The 23546-nt window shown below is 43.3% G+C and overlaps 2 protein-coding genes across 4 annotated transcripts; one reads left to right on the top strand and one right to left on the bottom strand.

Annotated features, from left to right (window-relative positions):
- The first annotated feature begins 291 nt into the window (after positions 1 to 291).
- On the top strand, positions 292 to 11478 carry cdh17 (cadherin 17, LI cadherin (liver-intestine)). 3 transcript variants are annotated; one of them, XM_085802196.1, is made up of 19 exons: positions 292 to 442; positions 938 to 1033; positions 1737 to 1874; positions 1966 to 2101; positions 2520 to 2678; positions 3140 to 3289; positions 3934 to 4139; positions 4239 to 4370; positions 4466 to 4616; positions 5219 to 5419; positions 5531 to 5607; positions 5700 to 5888; positions 6718 to 6962; positions 8973 to 9103; positions 9926 to 10150; positions 10240 to 10350; positions 10705 to 10821; positions 10948 to 11026; positions 11071 to 11306. In XM_085802196.1, exons 1-18 carry the CDS (start codon positions 395 to 397, stop codon positions 11022 to 11024), a joined length of 2589 nt encoding a protein of 862 aa, XP_085658322.1. In that variant the 5' UTR covers positions 292 to 394; the 3' UTR covers positions 11025 to 11026; positions 11071 to 11306. The 3 variants fall into 3 exon arrangements, with proteins under 3 accessions (XP_085658322.1, XP_085658321.1, XP_085658319.1); XM_085802195.1 differs by having other exon boundaries at positions 11063 to 11302; XM_085802193.1 differs by having other exon boundaries at positions 10948 to 11478.
- Positions 11479 to 14307: 2829 nt separating this feature from the next.
- Positions 14308 to 23298, bottom strand: pdp1 (pyruvate dehydrogenase phosphatase catalytic subunit 1). The gene is made up of 9 exons (XM_085802197.1): positions 23177 to 23298; positions 20857 to 21172; positions 20576 to 20743; positions 19832 to 20043; positions 19340 to 19421; positions 18501 to 18595; positions 18232 to 18400; positions 17932 to 18150; positions 14308 to 17147 (listed from the first exon to the last, which is right to left on the bottom strand). Exons 2-9 carry the CDS (start codon positions 21112 to 21114, stop codon positions 16767 to 16769), a joined length of 1584 nt encoding a protein of 527 aa, XP_085658323.1. The 5' UTR covers positions 21115 to 21172; positions 23177 to 23298; the 3' UTR covers positions 14308 to 16766.
- Positions 23299 to 23546: the final 248 nt, after the last annotated feature.

Here is a 23546-nt window from a genome sequence, read left to right as displayed (position 1 = left end):
TATCAATATCAAGATCAGAAAAATGTAAAGATTATAAGCTGCATCATATCCACTGGGCTGTGAGTTACAGAAAGAGAAACAAAACCTGAAAAATGCAACAAGTCTTTTGTTTTATTTAAACTCTTTGAACTTCTGGTTAACTTCAGCTCAGACACTCTGGGTTTAAAGGTTTCTAGATGAACGGAGTAATAATTATTCCCATCCACTCTTCATTATTTTACATTCATTTATAGAGGCGCAATGTGAATATTATACTTTGTAAAATTTAAATTTGTAACTCAAGTCCTCCTCTTCGTGTCACCTCTCTGCCTCCTCAACCTCCTTCCTCCACTCCCATCCCCCTCCTCCTCTTCCTCTGTCTCCTGCTCTTCCTCTCCTTCCTCAGCCTGTGATCATGACACCGACGGTGCATCTGTTGTTGCTCCCACTCCTGCTCAGCATTGTGAGTACATAGCGCTGCCAACTCCTTCGATACATATTCATAAATACTCTGACACGTGAACCTGTTAAAAGGTCTGTGAAATAGTCAGTGTGGATTAATTCTTAGATGTAATCATATGCAATTTCTGGGACAGGAGGAACAAGAGAAATTTTATTTTTAGCATTTTCAGCATCCTGTAGAAAGAAACTGTAAGGTTAAAGAAATGTGTCCAAGAAAACCTTTCATAACTGATTGAAAAGTGAAATGTGTTGCTAAACTGTTAGTGTGTCTGTAGACTTTGCTCCCCCGTCCTCTGCTTGAACATATGAATTTGCCCACCCGTCCTGTAATTTTGGTTCAATAAATAACCGGCCTTCGATACCCGACTGCTTTCAGCTGCAGTTTCGCTTAAACGTAAAGGGCAAATGTGGGCGTGAGTGTGACAGGCTCAATTTTACCTCGCCCTGTGCTGTATTCAGTGACCTTTGACCTCTGTGTCTGTCTGTGCTCTGATAGGCTGCTGGGAAGGACCTGGAGGAAAAGAAAGGCCCGTTTAAGAACGTGGTGCTGAATGTGCCAGAGGGGACACCAGTGCCATATCCCATGTATCAGGTATTACACAAATGCTGGCAGTGGTGCAAAGTCACAAAGTGTTTACTGAAATACTGAGTATTTACATTTTCTGTCACTTAATGCATCTACTCAACAGTATTTCAGAGGGGAATATTGTACTTTTTGTACTTATTATTCATTTATTCTTCAAAAAAAAAGGGGGTTAAGAAGTGGTTGCTTTAGTCAGTATTTCACAAAAAAAGTAAAAATTAGAGTAAAGCTTGAAACAAACTTGTGCAGTGAGACCTCAAATTATCTCATAACGCGCCTGATTAAACAGTGAACCGAATTAACTTAATGAAGAAAATGTGAATCAGTTAGCTCCACATTAAGCTACTATACCAGCTAAGCACTATTAATGCACTGTGATCATGTATTTAACAGAATATATCTATCACAATGGCCAGCTACTTTTTAGAAATACATTTTATTGATAATACTTCTGTTCGTTTTTGAGTGTGATTTTGAATGCAATGTTTTTTTTCTAGTATTGTTACATAGCTGTATTAATACTTCATAAAGTAATTTTTTTTTAGTAATTCTTCCATTACTGCATACCAGCCAAGAATTCAAACCCACTATCGTCTACAGAACAGTATTCAAGCATAAGAGGTTGTGAGGGCTTCTCTTCTCTCAAGTATTTAAATGAAAATCTTTAAATGACTCATGTTGTGTCTTCTCCCTCCCGTCTTTGACTCCATAGTTTCAGGTGAACAATCCCAGTGTGGATCATTTCAGGCTGAGTGGAGAGGGTAAAGACGACATTCACATTTCAAATGATGGGTGGCTCTTCCTGGAGAAACCTCTGGACTGGTCTCAAGATAATCATTACATGATCATGGTAATGTCTGTCCACATGGATAATGAACTGAAACTGAAACTCACGCACTGCGATATAACTCATACGTTTATTGGGGTGTGTGTGTGTCCAGGTGGAGGCGTTGCAAGGTGAGACAGTAGTGGATGGTCCAATTGAGGTGATCATAAATGTTTTGGACGTCAACAACAATGCTCCATACTTCAACCAGAGTGAATACACAGCGGTGGTAAAAGAAAACCATAAAGCAGGTGTGTGTGACCAAAGCTTTTTATATTGATTTCCTGCTGTCAGGGCAACCCAGGATTTCAATATTCAATATTGTGTTTATAAACCTGCTGAAAATGGAAAATGTTTAAGTCAGGGAATCCATTATTGTGAATCTTTAGTCCGGAGTTACTGCTTCGCAACAATCTTTAAACTGTTGTTTTCAAATGATCAGTCTTATCAGTCTGTAGGACACTTTTCCTGAAACCCCAAAACTGCCTGTATTTTGTAACATGACTGAGAGCTAAGTGTAAATCAATCATAGGCCAGGCTCAGCAGTTTTTCTGTTCTGCTCTGTGTAAGAATGGAGATCCGGTCATGTAGTGTCTGTGCCTCCCTGTTGTGACCCACCTAGTACAAAATTCTGTAAAACTCAAACATCTGTTCGGGCTGTTGTTCCAGGTGTCCCATTTACCCGTGTGTTTGCGCTGGATAAGGACGACCCCGAAACTCCTAACGCTCGTCTGCGCTACAGCCTGGTCAGCCAGATCCCCTCCAAACAACACGTCCTCCTGTTCCAGATCAACGCCGTCACTGGAGAGATCTCCACCACAGAGCAAGGTGCCTCTCACACACTCACACACACACAAACATGTCATTTCACACATCAACTAAACTCACAGACATGAAGCCAGACATAGATGCACAGAACTGGGTGGAGTGTCCGTGGGAAAGTCTCTAATCTGTCCATCTCTGCCTGTAATCTGGCAGTATAGTGACACTGTAAATCCAGATTACACAGCTCATCTTGTGTGCTCAAGATTAACACTGATTGGAGGCAGATTGCCTAAATGTGTCGCGTGATGTTGATTACTTTGAGTGTGTGTGTGAGCATGGAAATGAGTCTGAAGATGCCTGTTGTGTTCACACATCTGTGCGCTGTGAGGGAAACTTGTATCTCATTTCTCACACAGGATGTCCCTGTGACAGCAGAGATGTTCTTCTCACTTATATGGGAATGCATATGTGATGTGTGGGAGCATAATTCAAAACATAATTCATGTATGTTTGTCCTTCAACAGGGGAACAGCTGATCAAGGCCAGAGAGGGCATCCTGAGTGGCAGGGACGATCAGAGCACTGATGCTCTGAAGACAAAGTTTAACGACTACTGTCCAGGCCAGAGGGTCCCCTATGAACAAAACCCCTTCTACACCTGTGTGGAGAGAGCAGGTCTGTGTCCACAATGTGTATGGAAATAAAACTGCAACGACTAATCATTTGTTCATTCATCAGATAATAAGTGGACAACTATTCTGATAACCAAACCAAAGAAATTTGCCTTTTCCGTCAACACCCTAATTCTTATTCTTATTCAAGGTTTTACAGTGCAGCAAAGAGTAAAATCCATTCAAAATTTAACAAGAAGAGCTGGAAGAAAAATAAGAAGAAACAATTGTGATACTGTGTGTCACAATGAGCTGCGAAACAGTGACACAAACTGTTTAGTTTAATGTGACACATGTGTTTTTAAAGTGTCACCAGTCATGAGCGATCACAGTCCTTCGCGGCGTATATTACTGTAAACGTGTGTATTAACAGCTGGAGCAAATGATGACACGGACTTATGGGCGATGTTAATGTAGATAAACAGTGACTGTAATGAAGAAACGCCTGTCAGAGATTAGCGCTGGCTGTGTCACTTGTTGTTGGGTGTTGAGTTGACGAGGTCAGCCGAGGAGAGTGGCCGAGCCAAATCCATGGGACTTAGCTTCTTTCCAAACCACGCAGTCTCGATTCCACTTTCTTTATAGATTGTGCTTCTTCTTTCTTTTGATTTTTCTTATTGTAACCTCCATCTTCTCCTGTGGTGTCAGAGATGAGGAGGAAGAACGTCAACCCCCTGGAGGACCCAGACTACACCCTGTTTGTGCGCGTGCAGGACCTGGAAGGAGGGTCGGACACAGCGCTCAGTGGAAACGCCAGAGTTCACATTGCCGTGCAGGAAAACCTGTGGTTCAATCCCGGACCCATACACGTTAAGGAGAACTTGAAGGAAACATATCCTCTGAAAATCGCACAGGTGTGGTTTTTGTAAACAACATGTAAAAGCTCACACACTCATTATATCTGCTGCTCTTAATATTCATCAATTAACCTCTCCTCCTCTCTCTGGATCCAGGTCCAGTCTAACGACCCTCATGCCATCTACAAGTTAGTGCAGAAGGAGAGATTGCTTACCTTCCCCTTCCAGATCAGAGCAAATGGAGAAATATTCCTGACAGAGGAGCTGGACAGAGAGGCTCATGGCATGGTATTACATTATGCTTAGTTTGCTCAGTAAATCTCCCCAACTCTTGTTTTAATTTCTCTGGATTATTCTTGAACTTCAGTTGGTTCTGTTTCCAGTACATCCTGGTGGTCACGGCATTGGACATCACTGGCAAAGAGGTGGATCCACCCATGGAGATTCAAGTCTTGGTAGAGGATGAGAATGACAATTCACCCGTGTGTGAAAATGAGGAGAGTGTATTTGAGCTGCAGGAGAATGAGCCAGCAGGTAAGAAGCATGTATTATTAGTAAAAAAAAAAAAACCCATCAAAGGTTAGGATGTGGCCTCAAACACATTCGAAATAGAGACTATGCAGAACAAGCTTCAGAGTGAAGAACAATACATTTATCAGGCAAAGTACTCCGACATCCATTCAAGCGTACGATCAACCTTTAAGAGCAGCTTTGAAGTTATCACACTGTTAATGTGTACTCTGTGTGCATGTGGACTCAGAGCAGTGGTAGCCATCTGTCCTATTGTTCAATATCCAAGAAATACTCTTTAAAGATATTTCATTCTGCAAAAACATGTGTTCATTTTATTTGTGAGAAATTCCTCCTTGTGTAAGAAACAGACACAATGGCAATAAGAGGGTGATTTGAACAAACACAAAAAAATGCAATTTAAGAAATGCAAATTACAAGTTCAAACTACCCTGTTCTGAATAACAAATATTGATAAAGCCGACGTATTATGCATCAAGATCTCTGGTTCTGTGCTGCAGCCATGTAAGACTTATTCTTATCCAGGTTAAACGACTTCTGGAGCTCACTTACATTGGTAAATAGCTTTTTATTCTGAAGTTGTGGCTCATGTCTTGTGGTTTCAGGCAGCGCGGTTGGAGACCTGTTGGCCAATGATGCCGATGAAGAGGGGACATTGAATTCGCTGTTGCATTACGCCATCGTGTCCCAACAACCACCCAATACCTTCTCCATCGACGCTGCCTCAGGAAAAATCCAGGCCCTGCGCTCTCTGCAGAGGAAGGAACAGCAGGTCTATAACCTCAATGTCAAAGTCAGCGACTCAGGTAACACACACACACACACACACACACACACACACACACACGGTGTATGATGTGAGTCAGTTTTCACTCCAAGCTGCAGCACTCACACTCTTTGTCTCACAGGTCTCACAGCCTTCAGCACAGAGTGTAAAGTGGTCATCAAGGTCATTGACATCAACAACGAGCTGCCTTTGTTTGAGAAGAGCGACGTGAGTATTTGAACTCGTCGCCTTGTCTTCATTCTTCATGCTGCTTGGCTGATTGTCTTCACGTTGCTGTGTCGGTGTGCGTCTGTGTGCAGTATGGCAACCACACTCTGGCAGAGGACACCGCCGTTGGACACACTGTGGCGACCATCAGAGCTACAGATGCCGATGACCCAGAGAGCGGCAGCTCCCGTATCGAGTTCCACATCAGTTCTGGCAACGATGGCGACGTTTTCACTGTGGAAACAGACGGCAGTGGTGTCGGCCATGTGGTCATTGCCAAGGTACACAGTCTCCCTTCTCCACATCCCCCACACAAACACACACAAACACATGATTTATGCACATGTGTGTATGATCTTTACATTTCCTTACTTTAACATTTGAGATCCTTTAGACCTACTCACATGGTTTATGTTTTGTATTTGTGTGATGTATTCTTGGGTTTCACCTAAATAGATTTACAATATACTGATTACCAGTGTGACAATTAGCCTATTTTTTAAGATTAATTTAAATGAAATAATATATTAGGTTCAGGGTTCGATCCCCGGGCCTGTTTGGAGATGCATGTTCTCCCTCTTTCTCATTAGGTTTATTGGTGACTCTTAATTGTTCATAAGTGTGTGAGTGTGTGAGCTTGTTTGTCTCTATATGTCACATCAGTGAAATACTGGTATCTCTATACTGGTACCTGTCCAGGCTGTAGTATTTCGATCTGATTCCACTTGACACTTTTACTTGAATGTTGTATGTTCTGGGTTGATGAATATGAATATTTAATCTATACCACTGTTATAGATGTATCTCACATAACCAGAAGAAATCGAGCTTTTATCATTTAATTTTATATCTCAGGAAAGTGTCCTAAGAAAATACACTTGGCAGCACTGATAGCTACAGTCCAATTGCAATAAGTGCATGTTACCTAACAGGAACCTCCACTGGCGACCGCACATGTTCCATCACAACATACTGTACAGGTCCAGTTAGTAATGACTGCATCACGGCTGTTCATTATCCTTCACAGACTGTGACCTTCAGAAAAACAACAACACTCTGCCTCTCTTATTCCTGCTGCTTCTTATAACCAGCCTGTTTCTCACACAACAGCCTTTGGACTTCGAGTCCTCCCCCGTCTACAAACTCCAGATTGACGCTCGCAACCCAGAGCCGCTCATGCCAGGCCTGGAGTACAACAGCCAATCCACAGCCTTCGTCTCCGTGCCCGTCATTGACGTAGACGAGGTCCCGGAGTTTAGCCAGGACGTCCTGGAAGTGACTGTGCCCGAGAACATCACCAAGGGATCAGTGCTGCTCTCTGTGGAGGCAAAGGACCCAGAGGGCAAAGAGATCAGGTAAACACACCAACAGCTGCTCCGCATCCCCGTCTGAACTGCTTTTTTTTTTTTAGTTTAGTTCAACATCTACAAAACTTGACTAGGTAATGTCAGTCCATAATACAAACACAAACATACAATGGCACAAATAGTAGATGCAGACTTTTGGACGCCAATAACCAAACGGTTGAAAAATAAAAGAATAAATATGGAATCTCTTTATGCATTAGATTCAGATTCAGATGTTTTATTCATGTACTAAGAGAAATATGATAAGCAAGAACAGTTTACAAACAGATGAAAGGGAACCCTAAAGAAGCAAGAATGCTTATAGATATAAGGAAATAAACAACAGACAGCATCCTCACCCACACCCGCCCCTCAACCCCAACACCCCCCACCCCCCACTCCCCATCGACATAACTACATATTCACCCAGCCCCCATTCATCACCACCCCCTGGCACTCACACACAGTCATCGACATACTCCACAGACACACATAAGCACACCCACACACACACATACAGCATCGGTTTTTATTTGAAGAGGGTGAAAATTTAATTCCCGTCTAGCTCGTTCCAAATCTGCAGATCCCTGCAAACACATGCTGGTACATTTAAGTTTACGCTTTTTCCCCAAATTGAGATTTTTTTCCCTGGTGTTGTAAGTGTGCAGGGGACGGGAGATTGGGATGAGCTCAGATAGGAGTTTATTGAGTTGGTTGATAACTTGGTACATGATACAGACATTGTGATAGATGTTGAAATCAGGAATCCTCAGGAGATGAAGGGAGTGGGAAAGAGGGCCGGAGGGAGCAGTGCAAACAGATCATGTAAATGCACCACTGATTTTCTTATGTAAAGACGGTAGTTTGATGAGATGACTTGGGAAAGTGTTACACCATATTATATGACAGTCGTTGATATGTGGTTCAATGAGGGATCTATATAGAAGGAGAGCAGAAAATGGAAGATAATAAACTGGTATATTTTGATGTGATACTTAAAATTAATGAATTCATCTAAGTGGATACCAAGAAATTTAGTTGAATTTACTCTCTCGATGTTTTGCCCACTAATATCAACACCTATTAAAGTATAATCTATATTGGGCCCATTTGACAATCCTGGTTGTGTTCATGGACCAGATGAGTCTGTCAGAGATCCGACGCAGCGGCAACCTGACGATCACCTCCTCGGTCACAGTGGGTGTTTGACCTCCTTACTGATCTCTATCTCAGTCTTTTCCGGTAATGAGGGGGGTACCACTGTGTGATGTCACCAAACAATTATGATCTGATTATGAATTAAACTTCCTCTGTAGAGTTCCTTCAAAACAAGATTATAAGCCTTGAATAGTGAGAGGTATGTTAGAAATCTCAGTGTTAGGGGTGGTGTGTGACGCAGTGGTTAAGGCGGCCGCCCCATGTAGAGGCTACAGTCCTCAACGCAGGCATCCCCGGTTCGAATCCCGCGTCGGGCAGACCTTTCCTGCATGTCATTCCCCCTCTCTCTGCCTCCCCCTTTCCTGTCTATCTCACTATGTGCTATCAAATAAAGGCAAAAAAACAAAAAATATACTTAAAAAAAAAGAAAGAAAGAAAGAAATCTCAGTGTTACATTTATTTGATTGCCACTTCCACCCAACACCTCCCCTACCCCTTTGTTAAATGTATTTATTTGTTTTATTTAATTCACTGCAGTAGCTGTTATGAACTGTGAACCCGCACCCAGTCCACAGAGCATCCTCCTTGAAACCTAATGGAGACGCTATGTTCATGTTTTCCTGCCGTCCTCCACTCTAACAAGATGTCCTGACTGATAGCAGAGTGAACAGAAACACAAACAGCCCAAACACATGAGTTTTCATAGCTCAGAAATTGTTCCACTAGATCAGCGCTGGCTTAGTTTTGAATGTTATTGCTTCTGTTTGGTCTGTCAGGGTAACCCAAAAGAGACTATCGATTTCACTGTGTGTGAATGTGTGTGGCTTTGTGTGTAATTCCTGTTGTGTGTGTGTTGTGCAGTTTCAAATTGGATGGCGACACTCGTGGCTGGCTGCAGATCGATGCTGCCACAGGAGAGATCAAGACCAAAGAGAAGCTGGACAGAGAGACCGTGGAGAATTTCGAAGTCACTGTCATTGCATTTGAGAAGGGTGAGATGATAAAGAAATGCAAATCACAGCTTCTCAATGCTTATTCTGTCCTAACAAAAACACTTCTGGTCCATAAGTGGATTGACTCTCCGCACGGCCAGATTAAGACTCAGGTGCTGGTCACAGGAGTATGTGAATCAAAAATCAGAAAAAAACTACCGCACACTGAAATTACACTTACTGAAGTTTTATTGAGCTTCTTCAGGTTTCACTGGTTTTACTGTTCACTCACAGGCGTGCTAAATGGTCTATTTCTCGGTCTAGTGAGTGACCAATCACCACATTACCATCTTTTTTTTTTAATATATATTTTTGGGCTTTTTTGCCTTTATTTGATAGCACATAGTGAGATAGACAGGAAAGGGGAGGCAGAGAGAGGGGGAATGACATGCAGGAAAGGTCTGCCCGACGCGGGATTCGAACCGCCTGCGTTGAGGACTGTAGCCTCTACATGGGGCGGCCGCTTTAACCACTGCGGCCGCTTTAACCACTGCGTCCCCACATTACCATCTTTAAGTATTACAAATATACATCACACAAGAATATATAATATAGAGGCAAGTGACCGACAATACAGATCTACAGGAATACACACATTTACACATTTTATACACAATTAATTAAAAAAAAAAAAAAAAAAGTTCTATGGCTGACCCTCCTCCTCTTATCTGACAAAAGAATTAAATGTATTATAGTTATTTTTTATGACAAATGTATAATATTTGTTGTGATATTTGACCTATAGGATAAAAACTACTAATTACCTTTTAATAGTTATGGGCCAGTTCACCTCTCTTCATGCCGGCTGATCTCTCTTTACAGAGAACCCAGAGCAGTCTGCTGAGCGAGTTGTGACCGTGTGGCTGCAGGATGTGAACGACAACCACCCCACACTGGTAGAGAAGGAGGCCTTCATTTGCATGATGAAGCCGAAGCCTGTCATCATCAAGGCCCACGATGGAGACAGCGCCCCCTATTCTGAGCCCTTCTCCTTCGCCTTCGCTAACCCCAAGAAGTCACCAAACTGGGACCTCACCACTGTCGATGGTACGTTTACCCACCGGGCCGGTACAGCCACAGCTGAAAAGATGTCAATCCAGATTATTTATTGGATTCTCCTTTTGTGTGTCATACAGGGACTTCAGCTCAGCTGGTGCTGAGGAAGAGACCAGTTGAAGAGAAAACCTTCCCACTTTCCATTATCATTAAAGACAGTGCAGGAGTGGGAGTCCCGCATACGTTCAATGGTGAGTTATTTGAATTCAGGAAAAAGTCTGACAACCAAAACCATGAAAAGACGAAAACCAAACATGTGTGATGAATCAAAGATTCCTGGATTTAGCCCCAGAGCTTCACTGAGCTTATACATGAACCTGCAGAGACGTATCACCTGAATCTGCAGCTGCAGGTTTCAATTTATTGATTCAACATTATCCGGCCAAAAACCAGGAGTAATAACAGATGGACTGACACATTGTGTGTTTTGGTCTTTCCATGGGATTTGTTGATAAGTAAAATAGTTTAAAACCAGGTTTATCCTTCAAACTGTGCAGCATGTGTCTGATGCACGTGTGGGTTTCTCTCTCCTTTCTACATGCCAGTGAAAGTATGTAACTGCACAGAGCTGGGCTACTGCTACATTGCACCAGAGGGTCGCAGCTTCAATTACGGATTGGGCCCCACCATTGGGATCTTGGCTGGTACCATGGGATTCTGCAGTAAGTCTGAGTTGTACTAATCGCACATGATGCAGCATCAATTATATCATAAAGTCAGATGTTATATTCCACTTTTTATGTCACTGATTCCTGTTGTAAATGACCTCTGTCTTTGTCTCATTGCAGTTATTGTATTCATCATAACGATCAAAAAGAGTAAAAAAACCGGGAGTGGAGAGGAAGCAACGAAAATGATCTCCTGAGACTACACACACACACACACACACACACACACACACACACATACACGATCATACACACACATGCATGCACACACATTTACCTTAGCTTATTTTATTTTATTAGCAAGACAAAGCTTGATTAAAAGGTGCTGTGCATACTTAATGAAACAGTCCGGTGGTCCCATGGTAATCAAACATTAATGCACCTTCTCCACTTAATTTATTAAGATGTGACTCCCAGACTTCAACGTTTCATTAGCAGTTTCATCATCTCATAGTATTCAATTAGTTTTTGGTCCAGAGAGCTTGTGTTTGATATTGTCGCTGCTTTAATACAACAACCTACTTTGAATATTAAGAATATCTTAAATGTTAGGCAACATCTTAAACTGCGAATGTCACAGAATAATAAATTGATGTGTTTTTGTAATGAGCAAACATTGTCCCGTTTCAAAAATAAACAGACTGGGAACCACTTTGGTTTTCACATCATCTTTGTGTGTGTGTGTGTGTGTGTGTGTGTGTGTGTGTGCACGTCCACCTATGGCCAGACGCGTGGTGCTACAGGTGACCAGGCACACCTCAGCTCAGCATAATCAACTTCCTGTCGGCGGTCGCCCCTCAGGTCGTCTTCTGTTCCGATTTCCTTTGAGCATTTACTCCACATTCACGGCCCCGTACCCATCTTTTGTCTCTTCCACCATCCTCCCTCCCTCCCTCCCTCCCTCCCTCCCCCGCCGTGCCGGGCTGCTGCTGCTGCTGTAAGCGGCCGAGTCCACGGTGCTGCAGCAGCAGCGGCAAGTGATGCTCTGAGTCATCTCTGTGACAGTGGGAGACGACAGGCCACAGATTGTTAGTGGGGCTGAAAAGCGGATGGCATGATTGTGCGCTTTTAGGCGACACAAAGAGGCAGCAAAACACACTCATGTTGGATGTGGGTGCCACATGTGCTGTCACCACCATGCATCCCTCCAGTCCATGTGCCACGTTTGTGTTGTGTTGTGAGTTACTGTGTGTGTGTGTGTGTGTGTGTGTGTGTGTGTGTGTGTGTGTGTGTGTGTGTTTGGGATGAGTCATCAAGCGTCCTGCTGCAGCTTTCAAAAGCCAAACAGGAAAACGGTGTCGGGAGCAGAGGAGCACACTGAGCTACAGCCTTGTAACGCCAAACTCAACATGGAGCCTCTCCAGTGTTTATGTCTGCACACTCTCTTCTCCTGTATCCCAGCAACACTTTCCACAACAACGCGCACACACTTGGAGAGTGGTTGGAGGTGGTTGGTGGAAGAAGTTGAAAGGTTGAGGGACAGAGGAGAAGAGGTGGAGGAAAGACAGGGAGAGTAAACTGTGTGATGCATAATGACGACCTCAGAATATCAAACCTCAACATCACCACTGCACATGACTGTTTTTGTCTGCGTTGGAGAAACTTTTATCCTAATATAGAAATACTGAAGAGGTGTATCAACAGCACAGTCACGGTGATCTCTCGACCTAATGCCAGGCCAGATTTATTTAAACCTCACTGATCTTTACTGTATTAAATATCCATGTTTCCAAAAAACAGTCTGGGACTCATCAGTTTATTCATAGTAATGAAAGTTCACCCAGAGGATACACACATGGGATGACTGTCCTGCTATTTTCATATCATAAATTGTAATGTTTTTCAACATATGAACATCAACAACTCTAATAATGCTAACAGAACGCAAGAACACAATAACTAAATATCTGACTCATAACAAGGAAACATTAGGGTAATGTACACATAGGTATAGCATATTAAAATGCAGACTCATGAATGTCAAATTTAGCATCTTTACGTGAAGAAAAGAACAGAAATAAGTACAAATACATTTTTCATTCATTTTGTTATGATACACAAGTTTTTTGTGTTTGTTTAGGTCATCCATTTTACATTTTAACCCACATGGAAAAATGATTTAATTTTTGTTATTGCTGTTTTTATTATCCCTTTTGAGATTAATACATTCAATGATTTATTATTATTTCCATGACACTCGTGTCTCCTTTTATTCTTAAAGGCAGAGCACCAGACTGACGTTCAGTGCTCTTCAACCAAGGACTGAAAACACAGTCACAGCTCCCACTTTGTAAATGACAGTTTCTAATCTAAACCAGTTAAAAGCACAAATACGTCAAAGCCTGACATGTTGTGGAGTAACTTTGATTTAACTTCTCTCTGTTGTAATCTTCAGACTGGGTCAGTTTGGTCACGTGGGAGGATTCTCGTTACACATCCTGCGTCTTAATCTCAAATGTAAATAAATTCCACAAGCAAGTCTCACTCTGCTTTGACGAACTAGTCCTGGCAAAAACATCTGTGCTGCAGCGGAAATGAGCCACGAAAGAGACCAAAATGTGATGCGGAGATGTTTATTGTCGGTAAACTGAATGAACCTCAAGTATAATCCAAACACAGCAGTAGTTCTGGATACTTGGACATGGATCTATCTATCTATCTATCTATCTATCTATCTATCTATCTATCTATCTATTTCATTACATATACTGTATATATGAAGATATTTATGTCAAATGTTAATTTATTTCTTTATTCTTATATTTCTTTATTTAGTTATTCGCGTATTTCCAAATTTCTGCCTCTGGAAATAAGCACGTGTCCACTAAACTCTATCTCTATGTGGTGCTTTGTCACTGTTTCTTGCTGCACCTCTCTCTCCATGACCCACTGTGTTGGAGTGGAGGTCAGGCCAGCGCTCTCAAACACCTGGCAGCACGGTGCAACACACACACACACACAGGTTGACAGCTCCTTAATGTCAGTGTTCATCATGTGTTTGATTAGTTCTGTCGGTACAATGTGTGACTCTTGACCTTAAGACTGTGGGTTTGATTCCCATGTTGACCCAGGTCACACCGCAGCAGTGACCCTTGTGGCACTCGAAAAAAATTTCTGTGGAAATTTTCTACTACTATTTTGTTCTTACACAAAATGTCCAGTTGGTGGCAGTGAGTTTCCAGACTATGTTATGTGTCATAGCTTAATGTCGGCTGGACGCTCGGTGTCTCTGATTCTGCAGCATCATCTAGTGGCGGTGAGGTGACAATAAATGCTACAACAGTGACCACAGTGATGTATACTCACTTGTGCGGCCTATTGACTCAGCAGTCGAGCGGTCAGTGAACAACACACTCAACAGCCTTAGACACACACCGGCCTTCCAGGTGTTTGTGGGTTATTGGGACGTCCTGCCACATTCCTGGTTGTGTGTTCACCACAGGGCGGATTGTGTGAACCAAAACATACACCAGCAGTACCAGGTTGTGTGTTTTCAGTGTTTTATTAAACCATTCCATATACAAAACTTAATCCACATAAGTTATAATTTATACATACAACTGCAGATATACATGTGTAACATAATGCTAAAGCTGAATAAATAACCTTAATAATATTCAAACAGCTTCTTTCAAATTTACATTCTGCTCATTAATGAGGGCGTAAACACAGTCACGCCCCTGTGGAAAGTGTTTAACTGGAGAGTATGAGGAGAGTTGTCTGCTTCTACTTTTATCCATACTGTCATAAATAATAAAATATGTTGCAAACACCACTAAGTAATGACCTTTCAGAAAAAAAAAGATAAGGCAAAATGAGCATGCTTCCCTTTGAACCCAACAAAGATTTGAAAAGAACAACAGGCTGTCATTTTACACCAACCCCAGATAAACACAGGCTCCACAGCTGTAACCAGCTGCTTCGACTGTGGTAAAGTTCAGTTAGTGTCTCTGCCTTCAGGTTAACCAACTCACAAACTGACTACCACCATCTCCCTAGCCGTAGTAGTGCTGGGAAATGGAGAATACTTCACTTTACTATCACTTCTTTCAGCGAAGAAGCACCACAATAATCTAATAATGAGTGATAGTGACGCAGAAAAAACCCCAGTATCAGTCTACCTGTAGTGGTAGAGTTCATAACTTGATAAAATTCTTTAAATATTTGCAGTTTCATTTTTGCTTTGTACTCCACACACACACACACACCGCACCCTGGCTTGGAAAATGAAAACAAGCTCTGGCTCAGTGGCTTACAACCTTTTGTGGCTTGTAACCCTTTAAAATTAAGTGTTGTATGTGTTTCTTCTTGTTGGCTCAAAACACTGGCCGAACTTGTTTTCATTTGAAGGGATTTTTCAAAGCCAGGAGGAGAGTGTGTGCAGATTTTTTTTAAAAAGAAGCAAACTTATAAAATTCAAAAATGTTGTGTAACAGAAAACATCTCCCGTCATCGTGGGACACGCTGGAGGTGCCACACAGGAGCGGAGCCACTGCACGATGAAGCCCTGACTTTTAATGATCCAATATGGATGTGAGCTCATCGTCAGCAGCTTCATTCGACAGTCACTGTACTGTGCGCTGGAGTTTAATAGATACCACCATCCAAACATTCACTGCAGGGTAAACTGAACACGATATGTACGTTTAGACAGTACTAAGAAAATTGTAACGCACAAAGAAGTAAAAACAAATGGCTGCAATAGTCCTCTGCTGTAACATCAGTCCCTCCGACTGAGAAACAGCCCACAAACTGAAAAAATATTGCGTCTGGTGTGTTTATGACAAAACCAGACGAGAGAAGTACAGTGTGATGTTATCATGGCACAGACGAGTTAAAAGTCCACATCAGAAGAAAAAAAAAGCAGGTCAGGTCAGTTACTGCAAGGCCCCTTCACTCGTAAAGTCCCAACCCTCACCTCTTTGGAATTTCTATCATTTCAGCCTCGCCGAGTCTCTCAGTGAACGAGGCGATCGAATCTTTTGGCACATTTATCAGTCAGTAACAGCATCTTGTCAACCTTACAGATGAGCCTGTGTGAAATGTTGCCAGAGAATATCATTGTCATAAATAACATGTTATATAAGAGACTTGCATCCGGAGACATGTTTCACTTCATTGGAAACTGGATGTTCATAAAAACATACAAACTCTGTACATAAACACAGTTACAGTGGCAAGAAAAACGTATGAGGACCCTGTAGAATCACCTGGTTTTCTGCATTGACTGGTTCAAACTGTGGACAAACCCAGTTTCTTTAAACTCTAACTTATAACAATATCATCTTTATGATTTTTTAAAATTTTGTGTCTTTACTGAAGATACACCACAAGACATTCACACTGCTGGAGGTAAAAGAACATGAACCCTTCAATTTAATAAGCAGTCAAATGACCTTTGGTGCCAAACGACCTCAAACAAGTTCTTCATTAGCAGCTGATCAGACGAGCTCAGCGCTGAGGACGAACTGTGAACCATTTTTTCTCATCGAGCTACTTCAGCTCAGACACATTCCTGGGACGTCTGCTGAGAGAGCATCTCTCCTGGATCAAGGTCGGGCACATCATTTAGTCGATGCCATTAGCCGAGGGGTTCCCACACTCTTTCCAGTCAACACTGTGAAAGTCTGAATGATATTAACAACACGTTTTCTGTCTCATTAGTTGAAACCGACTGTGTTTGTACATATTAGTAACTTGAATGAAGATCTCACTGTACTTTAGGACTCATTCATTCATAAGGTGAGGTGATTCCAAAAGGTTCCTGTTGTTCTTGCCGCTGTGAAACAAACTCATTCAGGTTTTTTCTTACTACGACCTGTTTGTCTGGAGAGTGTGCTTACACGTAGCTTTGCAGTGCACATTTACAGGTGTGTGTTTGTGTTTGTGTGTTTGTGTGTGAACTCATCAGGATGACTCCAGGATGGCTCGTGATCCGCTCAGGGCTGCCCGTCCTGTCTCTGCGATCCAATCACGTGAGGGTTGAACTGAGTGATGATGATGGTGATGTCATCGCGGTACATGCGAGCCAGCTCTTCGGGCAGAGACAGCATCTTCGAGAGCCTCTCGTGGTCCACCGTGCCGAACTCGTTGTTTCCCACCGCGTGACGCATCAGGTGGGTCGCCGCGTTCTGATCCTCGAACGCCGAAGACACGCGAGCCTTCCTCTCTTCGAGGAGCCCCTGCATCTGTCCGAGGGTGACCCTGTAGCCTCCGACTTTGAGCGGCTGCTGCTGATGCACCCCTGTTAAATACTCCCCCACGATACGGACCACCTCTTGTCTGTGGAGGGTCTCCCAGAGCCCGTCGGAGCCGATCACCTGCAGGGACAAAGAGGAATTGGAATCAATGAACACAAAAGCGTAACATCAGCTAAACAAAGTTAGTCATGTAATATGCTAAGAAACACTTCTGCAAACCAAAACTTCGTAGATTCTATACTTAAAGGGATAGTTCAACATTTTGGCAAATTGGCCCATTGCCATAATCCCTATAGTCATAGCAGTAGGTTCATTACCTTTAATTGTCGGTGCAAGCTATTTTTAGAACGGCGGAGCAGAGCAACGAGCTGCTCAGAGCTACGCTACGGAGGCTAATGGGATTTCTTGGTTTCCCTCATCAAACTCATCAAATACACAATCCAACAACTCCAAAACCAACAACGCAAAACCGCTGATGCGCGTTCCTGTCGAGGGCAGTTTTCAGGGAGCAGTCTCTGCATTTACCCCTAAAACAACTCTGTCTCGTAACGTTCTGTTATTACACTCATAGCGCAGTGAATGCGCAGGTCACAACTTGTCCACCAGAGCGTTTTGGAGTTGTTGGATTGTGTATTTGATGAGTTTGATGAGGGAAACCAAGAAATCCCATGAGCCTCCGTAGCCTAGCTCTGAGCAGCTTGCGGCTCTGCTCCGCCGTTCTAAAAATAGCTTGCACCGACAATTAAACGTAACAAACCTACTCCTAAAACTATAGGGATTATGGCAATGGGCCAATTTGCCAAAATGTTGAACTATCCCTTCAAGAATGGGGACTTCATCTTTCAAATATGTCAGGTAACAAATATTCAGGAGAACATGAAACTGTTGCTGCTTCCTCTCTCACCATGAAGCGATCCTGTGGCCGCAGCTTGTGGTGTGTGATCTCAGGCTCAGCGGTCAGGTAGGGGGGGGTGTGATAGTTGGGCGGGATGAACTTGGTGTGTTCGTTTTCATGAAGCTGATCAGGTCCAGACTCCAACACGCGTTTCTGAAGTTCGATACTCCACTTAAACTTCACATCCCCAAATGCACGGAACGGCATGAGGAGGCCGAGCAACCGGTCCTGATTGGAAAAATAAACACAGGATTTAATAGATGCGCAATAACAACCGCACTGAGAAAATTGATAGATATAGAAACCTACCTGTCGTATGACTGTCTTTCTCTCTGACGGAGGATGTTCACCCCGTATCCGAGCCACCTCGTCATCGTTCTGAGCGCTGTGGTCATTGGAGAGTGTGTGGGCGCTGAAGGAGCCATCCTCCTCCTGGACCCCCAACACTGCTCGAGCATCTCCTGTATTGGCTATAAACCTTTAGGAACAGAGAGGGAGGAGCGAATGCTTAAAATGTTCACCTTAATAGAACAATCACTCCTTTTAAAATGGATGTATGTATGCGTCATTCTCCGTACAGGTCTGATCCATCCACGTGAGCCACACATGCCGTTGCTCCAGAAAAGGCCACTCTCAGAACCCAGTAGTGCAGGAATGCATTCGGATCTCCAACCTGCAAAAGAAGTTAACACTGTGAGCCCCCCCACACAGGATATGATGCATCATTGGTATTTAATTACAATTCAAATAGGTTCTGGGTCAATGCCCCGGCCACGGACCGCCTACAACTGACCTTGGTTGTACATAGTTTGGATAACATACAGGGGCCAATGACACCTGAGCTTCTTGATGGACCATAAAAGTTTAAATTTGGATGCTCAGTTTTTGCTTTGCTGCCATGAAGCAAAAGTGATATTCAATATGTATTTTAAAGAGTGAAAGAGAACTCAAGTCCTGTACTCAGAATAAATTTTAGGACATGAAATGTGATTCAGACGGTCTGATATCAGTGGCTTGAACAGTACAGGGTTACAACATGCTATGAAAATGTGCTAAGTGTGATGGATATCCGGGACAGTGCAATATCTTCAGGTCAGAGCACTGGTAGTAGAGTGGCAGATGAGGCACGGTGAGCTTCATTCACCTGTATTTTACACAATTTGTGTTAAAAGGAGTTGCAGATGGTCAAGTAGGTCAGTGGAAGCTAAAGGAGAACGACGGCAATACTGTTTGTCAGTTGTCATCTCAGATATGGTCATTTTAGATGAGGAAGCCATTTAGTTCAAAAATCTTCAATATGGGCCGACTGCTCTTCCAGCGCCTATTTAACAATGCAGTGTTGCATTTGCAGTGTACAAACCCCAAGTCTGGAACATGGTCTAGTTTCCCCATTTGTCTTTCCACACACAGTTCTCACCTGAGCTTCCAGAGACATGTCATTGTCCAACCTCTTGAAGGCACTGAGCAGCGCTTCACGGGTGTCTGGAACCTCGCCTGGGCTGAAAAGAGAGAGCAATATGTGTGAAGCAGAGGGACGAAGCCAGAGGTCACACACAGACACCAACAACAGCACTATTGGCAAAACAACAGACGGGCCGGTGTTGGTGTGGGCGTCTCGCTACGAGGTACAGATGAAGGAACCAGGAAGTCCTGTTTAAAATGTCAGCAAAAGCCAAGAAACCGGGCAGAAATTTATACTCCACTAACAGAACTGCAAAGTGCCCGAAGTATGCAGTGAAAACATTACATCTAGCATTATTGATTGACCAAAACTGAACAAAGGCAAACACTGAGCTGTGGCAGCTGAAATGAATTAGACCACATGCATTTTGCCACTGCACTGCTTCCAAACTAAAAGGCCTTTAGACTCAGTCATGCATCATCCTTCTTTTTGTTTCCCAGCCCTCACCTGGTGAGATCTATTAGCTCCTGCCAGTAGGTCCGGAGGCTGTTGAAATAGAGCTTCTGAGCCTCCCTGCTGAAGTAGTCGTTGGGGTGTTTGTGCCACTGCAGGATGGGACTAAGGGCCCTGCCGGACTCTACCGCTGCCTCCAGCTCACACAGTGTGTCGTGGGGCAGCAGAGCCACTGCTATGTAGTAAAACAACCTCTCACTCAGAGCCTGGCAGAGAGAAGGAGAAAGAAGGTGAAAATTATATTAATGAAACGTCATATACACAAGCTGAAACTTCGCAGAATAAGTGGTAAGTAATGATGATCATTACTATGGCATACACAGTGGTAAATGTGTACCTAAACAGTAATTTTACTGAGAAAATACTCAAAGCAATCTGGTGGCAAATGGTTTTGAGAGTATGAAATGGTACGTTACAATTATAAAGTTCCTGCATAAGCTCTGATAGTCAAATGGAGTTGTTATGTTGATGATAAAATGGAAATTTACCTGATATGTCTAACATGGGGCCTGATAGACAGTTTTTGGATTGACCAGCATAATGTCTCATGTAAGTAAGAGAGTTCAACATTCTCAAATCAGTAAAAGACAAAAATAATAATCACTTAAAGACTGTGCAGAACATCACAGGATGAAAAGTGCTAACATAAAATTTGAACCCTAAGTCTTCTTCAAATAAAACGAGAAATAACAGAACATGGAAATGTCAAGTGGCAGACGGTAACACAGTGGGCCCTACCTGAGCGCAGGCACAGCCAGCATGGCCATCAAACACGCCGAGCAGCATTCCTCGTGTCTGCAGGCATGTGGCTGCACTCCTGCGGTCCTCTATGGGGGCGTTGGCTGGCAGCTGATTGCTCTCAAAACCCATCACTGATGACACATTCTTCCCGTCAAACTCTGGTACCTTGAATTGTAACACAACATGCAAATGTAAGATGGATGCAGAAATGACAATACGTTTTTTGGGTTTTTTTGGGTTTTTTTTTTTTGCATGCATGCATGAACGACCCCACCAACCTTGAAGCTGTACTCGTTGGCTTTAAGAATGGAGTTGACCTGCGGAGGCGTGAGGTTGTAGCTGCGGAGGACAGAGGCTGTCTGGTAACTTCTTGAGTGCTGCTGCTGGTGACTCTGCCACATGTGCGGCCGCCGTCTTGAGGCAGGTTGGTGAGTAACAGGTGCTAAATGGGACTGGTGTTGTTGGCATGGTAACAGACTGGAGGCCAAAACCTTGGAGCGGGGCAAGCCCCTGAGCAGCTGGGATGTCACAGGCATGGCCGACGGTGCAGGGGAAGGCACACACACAAGCAGGACACCGCAGATGTACTTACACCTGTGGAGAAGGTAAATACAGACGGACCTCAGCAGTCAGAAAAAAACATCTGGATGTGCCTTTAACAAGATAAATTCATCCTCACAGAGAGCACAGTGTTCTCACCACGCACCATTAAGCAAACAATATGCAAACGGAAAAGGTTGTGTGATGAGGTTTTGAAGTGGAGACAGATTGCCCGAAGCAGCAGTTCCTAGTAAACGCTGCTGGTCCATTTTATGTCTGAATAACTTAACAAGAGTGAACCATTACATTGGGACCAGAGCTTCACATTTTAACCGTAAGTTGCCGTAACATTTGAATATTTATGTAGTCTTCGGTATCCTCCCCATCCCTGCTGGCCACTGTTCACATACTTTGCCTCCGAGCATTTCAAAACCAGATCAATGGTTGTTCATTAACTCCATGATGAAAGGGCTCTGGAGAAACCGACCCATTTCTCTGCCCCCTGGATGGTTATGAAGTCTAACATTAGATGGATCTTAATATTGTTCTCATATGGTGAAAACCAGAGGATCTGAGGACTTAAAACTGATCATTTGAGAGGAAGACAAAAAAAGACCTGATGGTATTAAATGTGCAACAATAGCAGTGGAAAATGTATTCAAATAATTTGGGTCAGTAAGACCGCTAATGGCACATGAACCATTAATGTGATAGGAAGGGTGTGGAACAGGAAAGGAAGAGAGATCAGGGAAAGTCAAACAGGAAAACATGTTGGTATAGCTGTGTATGTGTGTGGAGAAGATAATTTGGTGTGGAGGAGTGTTTTTATGATCATTACATCAATGCTGCATTTTGTAGCCATACAGTATACCAACCAATAATATGCACTTGACTGCTAGATGAATTTGGTATTTGATATCAATCAGTGTAGGCTAAATAACAGAAATATCTACCTGTATGCAAAACTGCTCAACAGCACCACAAAATACTGCCTCCAGCATTTAGTTGAACCAACCAACACCTGTCTAAAACGGTTTCAACTAAAAACTGAACATTAAAACTTTAATGGAAGTGTGTGCTAACTAGGTGTAAACTGGGAATGTCACCCCTAGGATATGCAATTACAACTCACTTAGCTTATTAGAGCCTTATTGAAATTTTTTTTGTGATGATGGGATTTCAGGACAGTTCACTTTTGTGGTCCTCGTGTCTGATGAAAATGTGTATTTGGCGCCACAGGAGGATGTCCTGGCTCGAGTTACAGTTACAGCTCTGCTACCCTCTCCACCCAGAGGTCAGCAGTCTTGCACGCCTTGCTAAAAATAGCATAAAGCACGAATTTCATCCCTGACATTTGGATCTTGAGAAATGTCCCGTCTGGCCGTGGCCTACTGAACTGGATCTGTTGGCTGGGTGTCAACATATACTGTGTCCTGGTTGCATAATCTGAGTCTATCTGCAGCAGCACCCACTGACTGAGATCTACTTTTAGTCGGTCAGCAGCGGCGATGACAGCTCGGTTGACAAGATACAATGCTCAGTCAGTCACTATGTCCTCGAAGGGCTGACCACGCAGCGTTGGAGTTAACTATGCAGTAAGAAATCCACCCAAAGCACAAACATGTCTGTATGAGTCATACGGACCACAGGAGACCCGTCCCTGCTCCTCTGCTCTGAGCTCTGCAAGAAAGTTGCCATGTTTATTGACATCACTAGCCTCCCTTACAGTAGCTAACTAGCGAAGCTGCGCAAACTAAAATCTCAAGACATGTTCGCTGGACTTGCAACACAAAAGAGCTTCAGTTTCAGGGCTAAGCAGGGCTTATAAACGGAGCTACGGTGTGACTTGAACTGGAAATTAACAAATTAGCTCTCAAACGCGGCTGTCAGCTGGACGGAGCAGCCACATCCATGCTAACGGTGGCTAGAGGTGCCTACCGTAGGTTACACCCACCACCACCGACACCACCGACAACTAACAGCCGTCAAACTGCTCCAGACCAGACTCAACTGTCTGAGAACTACAGGTGTGAAGGCAGAGCAGGGGCTCGGACTCACCTTAGCCGATGGAGGTGAAGAAGTTACTGGAGTTCATGTCTTGACGCCGATCCTCCGGCTCGTGTCATTCTGGAGCGCCTCACCGCGAGCTCTGCGCTGATTGGCTGAGCGGAAACAGCCACCGTGGCGTCACTCCAGCCCCACATGTACGATCCTATATCTATCGCTCTGGTACGATCATGGAGCTAGTTTTTTTTTGAGTACATCAAAACTAAATTCTATCCTGTGTGCTAAACAAAAAAGCTGTTGAAACTGTAAACATCTGTATTAAGGTATGTTTAACGCCTTCCTTTGAAAAATAGTCTTGCGTTTTTTTTCTTATTTCCTCTTGACCTACATGTACTTATTTTTCTATTATATTATTTACAGT

Source organism: Trachurus japonicus, chromosome 16, assembly GCF_045865225.1.
Source record: "Trachurus japonicus isolate A0001 chromosome 16, Traja_1.0".
NCBI lineage: Eukaryota > Metazoa > Chordata > Actinopteri > Carangiformes > Carangidae > Trachurus > Trachurus japonicus.
Note: the sequence above shows the minus strand (reverse complement) of the source record. Positions and strands in the feature narration are given on the sequence as shown.

What these genes read in the sequence shown, in the direction of transcription:
- cdh17 (XM_085802193.1), top strand. Translation starts at nt 395, where the DNA reads ATGACACCGACGGTGCATCTGTTGTTGCTCCCACTCCTGCTCAGCATT. An exon ending in GATCTCCACCACAGAGCAAG is followed by an intron (nt 2,679 to 3,139) that starts GTGCCTCTCACA and finishes GTCCTTCAACAG; the next exon opens with GGGAACAGCTGATCAAGGCC. An exon ending in CTTTGTTTGAGAAGAGCGAC is followed by an intron (nt 5,608 to 5,699) that starts GTGAGTATTTGA and finishes GTCTGTGTGCAG; the next exon opens with TATGGCAACCACACTCTGGC.
- pdp1 (XM_085802197.1), bottom strand. Translation starts at nt 21,114, where the DNA reads ATGCCTGTGACATCCCAGCTGCTCAGGGGCTTGCCCCGCTCCAAGGTT. An exon ending in CCAACGAGTACAGCTTCAAG is followed by an intron (nt 20,744 to 20,856) that starts GTTGGTGGGGTC and finishes TTACAATTCAAG; the next exon opens with GTACCAGAGTTTGACGGGAA. An exon ending in CACGTGGATGGATCAGACCT is followed by an intron (nt 18,401 to 18,500) that starts GTACGGAGAATG and finishes CTGTTCCTAAAG; the next exon opens with GTTTATAGCCAATACAGGAG.